A 13,544-nucleotide genomic window follows, 5' to 3' on the forward strand; every position below is an offset into this window, starting at 1 on the left:
AAGGGAACGAGCTACATTTTCTCATTTTAAGTATCACTATCATCTTTGACTGAAGTAGCAAAACATCTCCAGGCATTAAAAGCTTGCGTTTAATTGCCAAGCACTAATTATAATAAATGCCATACTTTGCAGTTCTCACAAATCTATATAAACAATGGATGCTAACTCTGCCATTAAGAAGTGATTTAAATCCGTTTGTAATGTAAGCACTCACATTAAATGCATCTATCACAACAATGTTTTACCCCATTAGTGCCTAGATTCGCTAAGTGAAAGGGATGTAATGAGAGATTTCAAAAGTAAAAACACACCCTGATATTGTAGGTGTGTCAAATTTATTTGCAAAATGCCCCGGGGAACAAAATTGAGAGTCCTTTACTAAGCAAATTCTCAGACGGTTGATTTGCTACTTCTGAACCAAGTTAGGAACAGTTGCATTATCGTCATCAATATCATTATCAAAAGGATTTATTACACCTATCTAAAATGTATATTGGACTCAAGCAAACACCTGCAAAGTTATCTGCCTGCACCCTCTCCGAAACAAATTCTCAAAAAATAATAATGTGACAGGCAGGATTCCGTCATAACAAGCTGAACACAGCCGGGTGACTTCTCTGGAACACAATGAACAGATGATTCCAGGATCAAAAGAGACAAGGGAAAGGATTTTGCAATCTGACCCTTCCTTGGTGCATTACAGAAGTTCACTGACATCCTCTGACAGACCCTCCCGAGTAACTGAAGGAGTCTTACCTGAAAGCATGAAGCTGAACCCGCAGAAAACCAGAAGTGGCAAAACAGTCCCTGCTTTGCCAAGTATATCCATCCAGTTCACGGAATAACAGATGCCCCTTTCAGTGGTAAAAGACCCCTTAGTCGTTGCTCTTTTCTTGCATCGTCAGTGCGATGCTCGCTGGCCCAGGAAGCAACAAGTTAACTGCAAGACCGAGAGTGGGCTAGAACAAAACTCTGTGGCTGTCTGAGCAAGCAAAGGGAGTTTTAAGTTCCTTTTTCCTGTTTCCTCTGTAGATTAGGATGGGGAAAGGCAGGATCTTAAAGGCATTATGCATCGGCAGGATTCGAGAGGCTCTCTGCGAGCTCCATCCATCTCCTACATCTAAACACTTATCTGCGGCTCTGGGGAGCGGGAAAGAGGACTGCACTTTGAGAACCCCCAGCAGGTCACGGCCAGCGCTGTCAGAAACAATAGGTACATCCTCTAATAGGAAGAATTAAGAGAATAACAAGCCCCTCCGCCTATGTGTGGTATGTGAAAATGTGCCAGTCCACCTCCTCTTCTAATTACTCCCAGAGATACTATTCAAACTTTCAGGCCCCCATAAAAGGCTTTTAGGGTGGGGTAGAGGGGAAAAAAATCCTTTTGTTTTCTTGATTTATCTGTTTATAATGGCTAACTTCTGGGTTCTCAGGGGTCATTCAAGTCTCCAGAACCTGATCTGGAATCCCCCAGGGTTCTCATTGATGGTCAGGTTCTGTAAGAGCAAAGCTGGCACCATACTTAGCAGTTCTTAGCTTTTCAGCTACCTGAGAGGAAAAAGTGAGTGGGGTGTATGTGTGAGATTGATTTTTTTAAGGGCTAGGGGAGGGAGGGGAGAGTGGTTTGATGTGCATCACCTTAGAAGTAAGATCAGCATTCACGCTGTTTAGAAAGCAATGTAGCAAAGATGCCCTTGTGGGGGCCGGACTATATTTTGGAAAGAAAAAAAAGAACGAATTCCTATGCCCCACAAATAACCCAGAGATGCATTTTAAATAGAAGCACACATTCTGCTCATGTAAAAACACCAGGCAGGCCACACAAATAACCCAGAGATGCATTTTAAATAAAAGCACACATTCTGCTCATGTAAAAACACCAGGCAGGCCCCACAAATAACCCAAAGGTGCATTTTAAATAAAAGGACACATTCTACTCATATAAAAACATGCTGATTCCAGGACTGTCCATGGGCTGGATTTAGAAGGCGACTGGTCCCCAGTCCTTAGTTTGCCTACCCACGCTGAAGAGATTAGCAAAGGAGACAAAGAGCTGCAACAAAATGTTGCAGCATGGAGGGTCTTGTTCACTGTTCCGATCTGCCAGTCATGCTCTTTTCACAGATGTCCCATCCCATTTTGCCTCCTCTCAGTTTCTTCCCGGGCTACATTTCCAGCTGAGAACTGAGCTCACATGTGATAAGCAAAGAGCTGCCAGATGTTTCTAAGCAGCACTGGTTGGCTTTGGGTGAGCAGAATTAAGCTGTTAATTTGGTGAGGTTTGGTTTTATTTTCTCTGGATATGTCTGCTTTGGGGTGGACGGGAGTGCAGCAATTCGCCTGAATTGTAGGCTGGGCAGAGCAGCAAATCTTGGATATATTGCTCCCAAACAGATACGTCTATAAACTGCTCCAACATGATGCTTTGGGGACATGGAGGTCAGAGGCAGCGCTAGCTGCTCAGGCACCTGGAACTATGTACATGCTGTGCACCTGGGGCATAGCTGTCAACTTACAGATTTGAAAATAAGGGACCAGCAGCCTCGAAAATAAGGGATCAGCAGCCCAAATAAGGGATTTGCCTAACACTGTTATGTTCAACTTCTGAGCCCCTCCAAGCCAAAGGCAGAAAGCTCAGCCTCAAGCGGTGGTTCCCACAGCGCAGCAACCCGGCAAAGGGGATGCAGCAAGGAAAACCACCGTCACCACTCCGCTGGGAAGCGCTGAGCAAAGCCGAGTCCCCAGGCAACGCGGCCAATTTGATCGGCACAAGGCATGCAAGCTCCACCCCCCAGTCGTTCTTAGACTCCTTATTGGGTGAGCAACGCAGCCAAGCAACACAGTTGGAGCCTCCCTCCTCCCTGGCCGGCAGGCAGGGAGGGAGAGGAGCTGCTTCCTTTGAAACCCGGGAAATTTAAGGGACATCATCAATAAGGGACTTTCCCGCCAAATAAGGGACGATTGACAGCTATGACCTGGGGGTGGGGCTAGCCGCCTGTAGGGGTGGGGCGAGCATCCCAGGAGGTGGGGAGGTGATGTCACCCCCCCCCCCAGGGATGACACCCAAGGCACACCGCACCCACTACACACCCCTTCCTCCCTCAGTGATGGAGGTGATTCAGAAGATCAGTTCCATTTTTCCTTTTAGGTCAACATCAAATAGCATTCTCTGATGCTACAATGACACTGGGAGGTTAAATACACATTAAAACCGCAATCCCATGCACATTTACACCGAAGTAAGTCCTACTGTATCCAGCGGAACTTACTTCCAAATAAGTGGATATAGAATCGAAGCCAAAGGCTGGAATCATGAACATACTTACTAATGAATAAACCCCACTGAACACAGTGGGACATATTTCTGTGTAAGCATGAGAATATTGAGCTGTGAAGTCGCCGAATTATTCTAATGATCTGCTAAATAAGAGCGTTAAAAATCGCCTGGAGTGTCTTCTGCTGAATTTGCATACAAATTTATTAATGGGCAGCAGTCTGTTTCAGTGAGCATATTTCTATTTTCAAGAAGATTGATGTTGTGTTGTTTAAAGGGGTTGTTATTTTTTTTAAAAAAACTGCAAGTACTCCAGAGGAGAATTTTTGCACAACAGGTAATCTTTCCTATGAGTGGGTTTTTTTTTTCAGCCACCAGAATGTAAGTCAGTCCAGTGAACAAGTCAATCTATGTAATGGAAGTTTTTGCTTTTGAGGAAGTAAACAGTTGTGAGAATCCACAACTATGCACTATTCTGCTTGGGAACCTGCCCTTAGCTGAATCTAAATGGAGCTTTGCAAACCCATAAACTGCATTTTGGTGGGGAGGCGGGTGGAATTTGCAGGATCGACACCCACATGCGATGCTCCATTTGCACGGCATAACTCAAGAGGACCCAAGAGGTTTATCCCAGCTCATTTCCTCCTGTTACTATCTCCTCCGAGAAGTTAAAAGAATCTAAGTTTGGTTCGGCGTTATGCATATCCTGCTTTGGAAACAGTAACAAATGCCAAAAGCCACAAGAGAACAAAAGGCAGATTTTTCGAGAGCTCGGAGAAATGCTTGTGCCCTAGAATCCTATTTCTGTCCAAGTTTCCCCAGGGCAAAAAAAAAAGCAAGTATTCCTCAGTATGCCTAAGAGGAAATAAAGATGGACAGTTTACAAGGCGGTTGCTCATTCTTGCTCTCAGCCAAGAAGGAGGAGAAGGTGATAAAGAATGGAAGAATAATAAGGCCAACTGGGTTATACCAGCGATGGGGAACCTTTGGCCCTGCAGAAATTGTTGGCCAGGGAGGTAGCATAATGGTGGCAGGTAGCAAAAATGGAGCCCGGTCAAATTGAGCCAGTTTTGATATTGAGCGCTTGGTCCATATGTTGCATCAGGGCAGTCCTGGATTTAGGTATGATGAGGCCCTAAGCTACTGAAGGTAATGGGGCCCTTTATATGTCCAGCTGTCCTTTGTCAACAACAAATTGTTGCTGTTTTTTGTGTTGAATATATGCTATACAGTGGTACCCCGGGTTACATACGATTCAGGTTACATATGCTTCAGGTTACAGACTCCGCTAACCCAGAAATAGTACCTTGGGTTAAGAACTTTGCTTCAGGATGAGAACAGAAATCGTGCTCCGGTGGCGTGGCAGCAGCAGGAGGCCCCATTAGCTAAAGTGATGCTTCAGGTTAAGAACAGTTTCAGGTTAAGAACGGACCTATGGAACGAATTAAGTACTTAACCCGAGGTACCACTGTATGGTAATTTATGGACCTCATAGGTATCTAAAGTCATTTGCACATGCAGAATGTGGGCACCCTATATATATAGAAATGAGCAAACTGGTGATATTTTAGGGGCTAGCAGGCGGGGCCCATGACTTACATCATGGTAGCCTGCTCAACACAAAACACTGTTGCTGTATGCAGGTTTTATTTATTTGTTTTTCATCTTATACAGTGGTACCTCGGTTTAAGAACAGCCCTGTTTACGAAAGATTCGGTTTACGGACTCCGCAAAACTGGAAGTAGTGTCCTGGATTGCAAATTTTACCTCGGTCTAAGAACGGAAGCCAAACAGTGGAAGGGCACTGGCGGTGGGAGGCCTCTGTTTCAGAACGGTTTCGGTTTAAGAACGGATGTCTGGAACGGATTACCGTATTTTTCGCCCTATAGGATGCACTATTTTCCCCTCCAAAAATGAAGGGGAAATGTGTGTGCGTCCTATGGGTCGAATGCAATCTTTCACTGAAGCCTGGAGAGCAAGAGGGGTCATAGAATCATAGAGTTGGAAGAGACCACATGGGCCATTGAGTCCAACCCCCTGCCAAGCAGGAAACACCATCAGAGCACTCTTGACATATGGTTGTCAAGCCTCTGCTTAAAGACCTCCAAAGAAGGAGACTCCACCACACTCCTTGGCAGCAAATTCCACTGTCGAACAGCTCTTACCGTCAGGAAGTTCTTCCTAATGTTTAGGTGGAATCTTCTTTCTTGTAGTTTGGATCCATTGCTCCGTGTCCGCTTCTCTGGAGCAGCAGAAAACAACCTTTCTCCCTCCTCTATGTGACATCCTTTTATATATTTGAACATGGCTATCGGTGCGCACCAAGGTACTACTGTACTGGCAACCCTTGTATTACATCAGTGGCATGGTGGAGGAAAAGGACACATTGCCTGCAGACCCTCCAAGTGCCCCCATTTCCCAGGAACAGCCCCAGATTTACAGAATCCCGGTTTCTGATTTGATCCCAGAATGTCCTGCTTTTCCTTAGGACGTCCCGATTTTCAGCGGAGAAATGTTGAAGGGCATGGAAGGGATGTCCCTATTTTAATGGGTCATGGAATTATGTGACTCCCGAACCAAAGAGATAAGTAACTATACGACTCTTAGAAGACAACTGAAGGCAGCTTTGTATAGGGAAGTTTTTTTTAATGTTTAATGTTTTCTTATGTTTTTATATGTGTTGGAAGCCGCCCAGAGTGGCTGGCACAACCCAGTCAGATGGGTGAGGAATAATAATAATAATAATAATTATTGTCAGAGCTGCCTCTAGGTCCCAGCTCACAGAGGACCAACGCCCGGTTGATGTAATGTACAAAAGTCTTTATTGAAGTTTAGTTTCCATTTCAAACCCCAGAGCGTGCAGCCCTACGTCTTGACTCTAGATCGGCGAAGTCCCCTCTGAGTCACTATCCCTTCCGCACCAGTTTAAGATCCTAGCCCGGCTCCACCTCCTGTGCTGTTCCTTCCTCCTCTGGGTCCTTCTGCCCCCTGGGGTTTCCTCCTTCCTGGACTCTTCTGACGCTGACCCCCCTGAGTCTTGCCCTTCCTTCCGGCGGGCTTTAGGACCTGGCTCCCTATCCGGGCTACCTGCTGTGCCGCTCGCCTGTACATTTGAACTTGGCGCGCGCGCCCAGCCTGTGACTTTCCTCTTGACCATTTCCCCGCTCTCCGATGGAGGCGTGGTCAATCCTGACTCATCTCCTCTCTCTGGTGGTGAGAACACTGGTCCCGATGCCTGGGACTCCTCCCCCCCACTGCGCTCTGGTGGGGAAGCTGGTCCTGATTTCCAACTGCTGCTCAGGGAGTCCCCGCTGGCCCCTTCCTTCTGGGGTTTCCCCCTTGGCACCCCCCTTGCCCTGGCCATCGGCGCTCCTTTCTGTGAATCTTCCGATTCGCTGGAGAGACTCGTGGAATCTCTCTGACCACTGTCACTGCCTACACCCCCCTCGGATTCCTCCTCCTCGCTCTCCATTTGCTCCATCTCCTGTGTCTCTGCTCCTGAACCCCTGACAACAACAACAACAACAACAACAACAATAATAATAATAATAATAGAATAGGACCTCCTTATTTTCATCGGAGAAATGTTGGAGAGTTAAGTGCCTTTGCCATGTAAAGGGTGAGTAAATTGGTGGAGAGGACATTTTGCAAAAGAAAAAAAACAGGGGTGGGGAGAAGAGCTGTGCTCAGAAAACCTAGGCTGCCCTTTTTTGTTTCTTAGCCAAAATACTGCTTTTTTCATGGCTATGTAGTTCCAACTACTGCTTTTGGTTGTCCTGCAGCCGGCTGTGAATAAGAGCCGGATGCTACTTAGCTTTGGAAATATGCTGCGTGTCATTTCAAGGCTGGAATTTGAACTCAGCTCTGTAAAACGGCGAAACACGTCGTCCTTCCCTTCTCATTCTTCCCTCTCCCGTTTTAATGCAAAAATAAGGAATGTTTGGTTTGGAAACCGTTCATTTATGCTCTCCTGGCACTTCCTTGATTAATGTCTCAACATTGTTCTTGGTTCGAATGGCCACCTCTGTACACAACAATTCACTGGCACATCAAGTTCTTGCAATGTGCCCAGTTGCAAAACTGACTTTATGGTTTCCGATGTACACCCACCCCACCTAAACATCAAATTTGCATGCATATGATAAACGGATAGGTCAAACGATAGACCTCCTTCATGTGACACTTCTGGGAAATTTCAAGGCTGGAACTACAAGGGCAAATTCTGAGATCTTTTAAAGAGAATTACTAATTTGGTGGCTGATGAGTCACACACATTAATTAAAGTTCAAGGTCGACCCAAAGCCCAGTAAATCCTGCATAGATGCTTCTCTTCTATCATTTGGAAGGAATGAGATTTGACTAATAGTTGGCATTTTGAGGTGATTTGGTTAGAAAGCTGAGGGGAAGGGGTGGGGAAGGCAACTGACATTCAGATTTATACAGCTCCAGAAATCAGATTTTGCTGCCTTCCACGGAAACAGGTCACAGAAACCCACATTTTACCAGGACTGCAATACTTCAGGACCGCCTCTTTCCATATGAACCTAGCCGGTCCCTGAGATCATATTCCTTTATGTGCGCTCCTTTATGTGCCTCCTCCTCGAGAGGTCCGGAGGGTGGCAACACGAGGAGAATAGGGCCTTCTCTGCAGTGGCTCCCTGTCTGTGGAATGCTCTCCCCAAGGAAGTTCTCCTGACGCCTTCATTAAACACCTTTAGGCGCCAGGCAAAAATGTTCCTTTTTAACCAGACCTTTGGTTGACCTGATCAACATCTCACACCCTTTTAAAATGTGGCTCTTTTGTAAAAAAAATTACCTTTGGATGAATGGTGGGCAAGGTAAAGGACCCCCAGACGGTTAAGTCCAGTCAAATTCAACTGTGGGGTGTGGTGCCCATTTCTGCTTTCAGGCCAAGGGATCTGGCGTTTGTCCGCAGACAGCTTTTTCCGGGTCATGTAGCCAGCAGGACTAAACCATTTCTGGCACAACGGGACACCATAATGGAAGCCACAGAGCATGGAAACGCTGTTTGCCTTCCCGCCGGAGCGGTACCTATTTATCTACTTGCAATTTGACGTACTTTTGAGCAGGGACAGAGCAACAGAAGCTCATCCCATCGCACGGATTCAAACTGCCGACCTTACGATCGGCAAGCCCAAGAGGCTCAGTGGGGTTGAGACCACAGCGAGGTAGGTAATAAATTCTACTACTACTACTACTACTACTACTACTACTACTACTACTACTAAATGCAGCGAATACTTGTTCCTATTTTGGGGTGGGATTCAATTGCATACCAGCAAATTCAGCTTGTGCAATTCCAGCTGATTTGGTGCTAGGAGGCCACAAACCCACCTTTCCAATGCCCAGATTTTTCTGTGATAAGGTGGGAAAAGGCACTGGAAAGCAGTCGGACATCAACTGACTGAAACAACATTGTCTAACCTCTTTGCAAACAAATCAGAATGAATGCTTAGTAAAGCGTTCCGGCTGGAAAAATATCCCCACACATCACCTTCTAACGAGCACCTCTTGAATAAGACCATTAAGTCATCTAAAATTACTGAGTCCCATAGTGCTTTTTCTTGTCCTCTCCCAGCAGTTTGCTGCAGCAGTAGACACTGCTTTCCTAAGCCTTTGAGGTTGGCATCTTTGTTCTGGCAAAATACAGGACAGGACAGAGGGCATCTTTTTTTTCCACCTCGTGGTGCAAGGACTTTCAAAACAACCCAACACAATCCATTGCAGCCTAACAGGATGGCCCCTCTAGAATTTGTCACACACAGAAATTTGTAAACTTGTCTATTTCTTGCTGCCCAGAGCTAAAATATATGAATTTTCACACATCCTTTCACATATATGCGGTTCTACACAGCAATATATGCAGGCCAGGTGGAGAGTGGGGTAAATTAATAGGGGGGCATATTCTGATGAGGGGATGAACTATGTTCCACATGTTAAATATCAGAGAGAGAAAATATTAGATGGGGAGAAGTAGGGCAAGCCTTGTGGGGAGCAACTCCTCCCCTCTCTCCTGTCTCAAATATTATGCAGATAACTATATCCAAAATTGGGGTTTATGGCTACACTGACACAAAACTGCTTGTTTCTAGCACCTCAGAACCTGTTGCTTTCAGAGGGAAGTTTTGAGGGAGGAAATGGACAGTCAGTCTTGAAGTACCTATAGGTTAATGAGAAAAGCTTCATGGGAAAAGAAAATAGGAACATATAACTCTACAGGCAGGGTTTTGTTTATGGTAGAAGTCCTGCAAAGGACAGAACAAAAGCCGGTGAACTTTCCCATGCTATTTTGCAAAAGCAGTGCTATGTTGTAAGGAGCCCATGAGAAGAGCAGAAGCGAATTTCATTCCTTATGTTTATTCAGTAGGTGGGTTCTTTCCATCGTTCATCAAAACGTGTTGTTTTAAACGCGAAGGGATTTCAGTGGGCAAACCGAGCGGCCGAGGAAGATGCCTGTGAGGATATTAGACACCAACTTTACCTCAGCAAAAAAAGGGGAAAAAAGACTCTCACTGCAATAACTGAAAGCTCGCCCCCAAAGGAAGGAAGAGATATTAGTGGGAATTTCCCCTAGATAACAGATTCAGGCCTATACAAATCCTGTTGTGTCTTATCTAGATATATTGTAATATGAAGGAAAGAAAACCCAGAATGCAACAGATTTACCAGGTTGAGCAGGAAATTGGCTAATATATGTATGTTTTCGCTTCTTAATAGTGCTCTCAGTTTGCTCAAGTTAACCAAATGGTACACGTGAATTCACTTTACAAAAAAATAAAACCTATTGGGTGTCCAATATGGTCTGGAAGGCAAATTCTGTGTAAATAATCTGCCAGTGGATTATGTCAGCGTAGAGGGGGACCATTTCCCTTTGCACCTCCAGGTGTCTCCATTAAACGAGTCACCCTTCCTGAGAACAGTATACCCTGCAGAGATCACCGCATTAGAGTGACCTGGTTGCCGAGTCAAATGGACCCCTGCACTTGACTCCAAACTGAAAAACCTCTGAAAAACTCCATACAATTTTAACTGGCTTTGGGGATAATCCTGAGGACCCAGTTTCCAAGTATGAGAGCCTGCTCCAACAATTAAAACCCTATCTTTTTAATACCACAGAGAAAAGGCCAACTAAACCAACAACATCAAATAAACCCTGGTTTGATTACACCTGCTTTGAGCCCTGCAAAATGCTTACAAAGCTGCCCTGACAGCCAAAAATTCTGTCAGACATCAAGCCTATCTTGCTGTCCGTGCCCTAAAAAAAGAGTATAAAGACCTAATACTCCACCAAAAGAAAGCCTATACCAGAAAATGTTGGCTAGAATTAATTAGTGTGGCAAAAGCAAAAGATCAGACACTATTCTGGAAACTGGTAGCTTCTGGCATCCATAAAGCTATTTCCCCCTTAAGCTCACAAATTCCCCTAGCTTGTGGGTCTCATTCTTCCAATCTTTGTACGAGGACACTGAACCTCCACTATGGAATTATAATATAGAACAACTGGCTAAATGGCTGCCTGTTTCAGTAACTGAAGTGAAATCATATATAAACCAACTGAAAATGGCCAAAGCCCCAGGCTCAGACGGCATTACGCCAGAAATGATAAAAGCACAGGCGGATTGGTGGGCACCTTTCTTAGCCACCCTCTTCACCTATATAGATGACACTGGCCGCATCCCAAGGGAATGGGGAACAGCCATAATAGTTCCAATCTATAAAAAGGGCAATAGAGGCGACCCAGCGAATTATAGGCTGATTAGTCTATTAAGTGTGATCAGTAAACTCTACGCAAAGCACCTCCTTAATAAGTTTACAGAATGGCTAGAGAATGAAGATATCCTGGCAATAGAACAAGCGGGCTTCAGACCCGGAAGGTCCACAACAGATCACTGCCTAACGCTACAACATCTCATCGACAAATACAAATCAGGAGGGCAGGCCTCACTATACGCTCTTAATTCAAGGACTGAATGCAAACACGGCCCTTAGAGTCATGTGCAGACGCCTAGGACACCTAACGGACCCAATTAAAACCTTCAAAGGAGTCAGGAAAGGGTGCCTATTGGCCCCTCTACTATTTAATTTTTACCTAAATAACTTAGTATCTGCACTCAGTGACTCAGAACTCCATCCGCTGAAGCTTGCAAATTGGCATATTTCGGTCCTGCTATATGCCGATGATGCGGTAATTCTATCTAGAACCCCCATTGGACTCAAAAGAGCACTAAGAAAGCTCGCAGTATACTGTGAATCTGAATGTCTCAAAATCAACTATCAAAAGACCAAGATACTTGGGGGAAAACCAAAGCTTAGAAGCTGGGAACTCCAAGGCCATAAATTACAACAAGTCACAAACTACAAGTATCTAGGAATGGTGGTACAGGCCTCAGGAACCAACGAACTGCACATAAACTCCATCGGGAGTTCAGCGGGGAAAAATGCAAACTGTATTCTTAAATTCTTCAGAGCACAAGGGGGCTTCTTCGTTCCCACAGCTCTAAAATTATACAAGGCCAAAACTTTGGCACAACTCCTGTATGGTTCCTTTTTGGGTCTGCCTTCCTCTGCTTTCTCCCCCCTTGAGAGAGTTCAATCTAGACTTCTTAGAGCTCTCCTCCAAGACCCCAGATGTGTCTCAAACGCATGGGTGAGATTGGAAATGGGGATGATGAGAGTGGAGGCTAGCATTTGTTTAACATCAATCTACAAATGGCTGACATTGAATTTGCTCCCCCGAGGGATAGCCCCACTGATCCTCTGCGACCAATTCCAGTCAGGCTAGCAGACTGCAGTTCTGAACACCCTCCAGAAACTGGGTTTTGCCCCTCAAGCCCTTCTACGTCCAGGCTTGGGCCAGGCAAAAGTCACGGTCAGGCAAAGAATATTAGATACCGAGAGACAACAGGGCTGCGCAAAGTGCCCCGACTATAGAATTGGAGTACTCGAGATACATATCCGCACCGGCAGCATATCTCTTCTTTCTCGTATCTAGAAATGCAAGAAGGGCCTTTACACTCGCCAGAAGCGTGGCTCTTCCCTCGCCGGTCCTGGATGGAACCTTTAGAAAAGTCCCCTATGCCCAGAGACTTTGCACCTGTCCATTGGGAGAGATAGGAAGCCCAGAACACTTGTTCTTTAAATGTCCCTTTTACGAAGAGGCATGTAGTAAGTTCATTGATCCCCTACTGGTGAGGCTCGCTGACCTCCCGCAAAAGCAAAAATGTGACCTTTTGCTGTTAGGCAAAGATCAGAAGAAGACCTGGATGGTCGCCAGAGTCTGTGTACAAATCTGTAGACGCAGACCATCGCCCAACTCAAAATAGTCTGGCATAAAAATCCCCAAACTTGGTTCCACGGGTGACTCTGAGTCAACTCCCTGGGATAGTTTATTGTTGCACATTGTTTCTAAATTTATTGTTGCACATTGTTTTAATTGTCTGTGTTAACCATATCTGCCCATCAGTTTCTAATGCTGTGAGTGTCCTCTATTTCAGATGCTTCTACTCTGCAGCCTCTTATAGTTGTTTTAACTGCGAGTCTTTTAGTTGTTACGCCCTTACAGTTGTTTTAGCTGCATGTTTTTATTTGTTTTTAGTTTTTACCTGTTTTAATTATCAGTTTTTATCCGTGTTTAATCTTGTATTTTATTCAGAGGTTTTATCCTACGCTTGTTTCTTTGTCCTTATTTGCTCCAACATTTATCAGTTAAAAAAATCCTAACTGCTATTTTATTTATATGTTTGTTTTTTATCCTAGTCTGTGACCGTAATAAAGTTCATTCATTCACATGTCAGAGAGGGCATTATAGGTTGTACAGTCGTACCTTGGAAGTCAAATGGAATTCCCCCACTGGAAAATGCAGATAGTGGGTTTCTTTCATATATCAACAGGAATGGATTTCCACATAACAGGGGCAGCCACGCTAAAAACCCTGCTCTAAATTAACGTGGATCAGACATCTGGTATTTTTTGACTGGAGAATTGCATTGAAAGATTCAGGTAAGGGAGAAAGATAGCTGTGTTTCAGTTAATGTATTAGTTTGGGAACTGAAAATTAGGTAGGTTCGCATTAAAAGGTAAAATAAACACATTTCTCCTTTACGCATGCATAAATTTAGAAACAATTTTATGTTCACAGTATAGCCAAAAACCCATTTTCTTGAATTCTGAGGCATGAGAACTTGTATCCTATGGCATGTGATCCCTATGAAATAATATTCTCTTGAAAATAATGCTGGATAATTCGCCC

General features: G+C 44.8%; 1 protein-coding gene across 1 annotated transcript in view; it reads right to left on the bottom strand.

Moving 5' to 3' along the window:
- Positions 1–1,194, bottom strand: part of TEK (TEK receptor tyrosine kinase) — a 47,253-nt gene extending 46,059 nt beyond the window's left edge. Inside the window, exon 1 of the mRNA XM_083718488.1 lies at positions 757–1,194. Coding sequence (XP_083574614.1) covers positions 757–829 — 73 coding nt within the window. The 5' untranslated portion in view covers positions 830–1,194. The remainder of the gene's footprint in view (positions 1–756) is intronic.
- Positions 1,195–13,544: the final 12,350 nt, after the last annotated feature.

This window comes from Podarcis gaigeae (genome assembly GCF_964106915.1).
Source record: "Podarcis gaigeae genome assembly, chromosome: 17".
NCBI lineage: Eukaryota > Metazoa > Chordata > Lepidosauria > Squamata > Lacertidae > Podarcis > Podarcis gaigeae.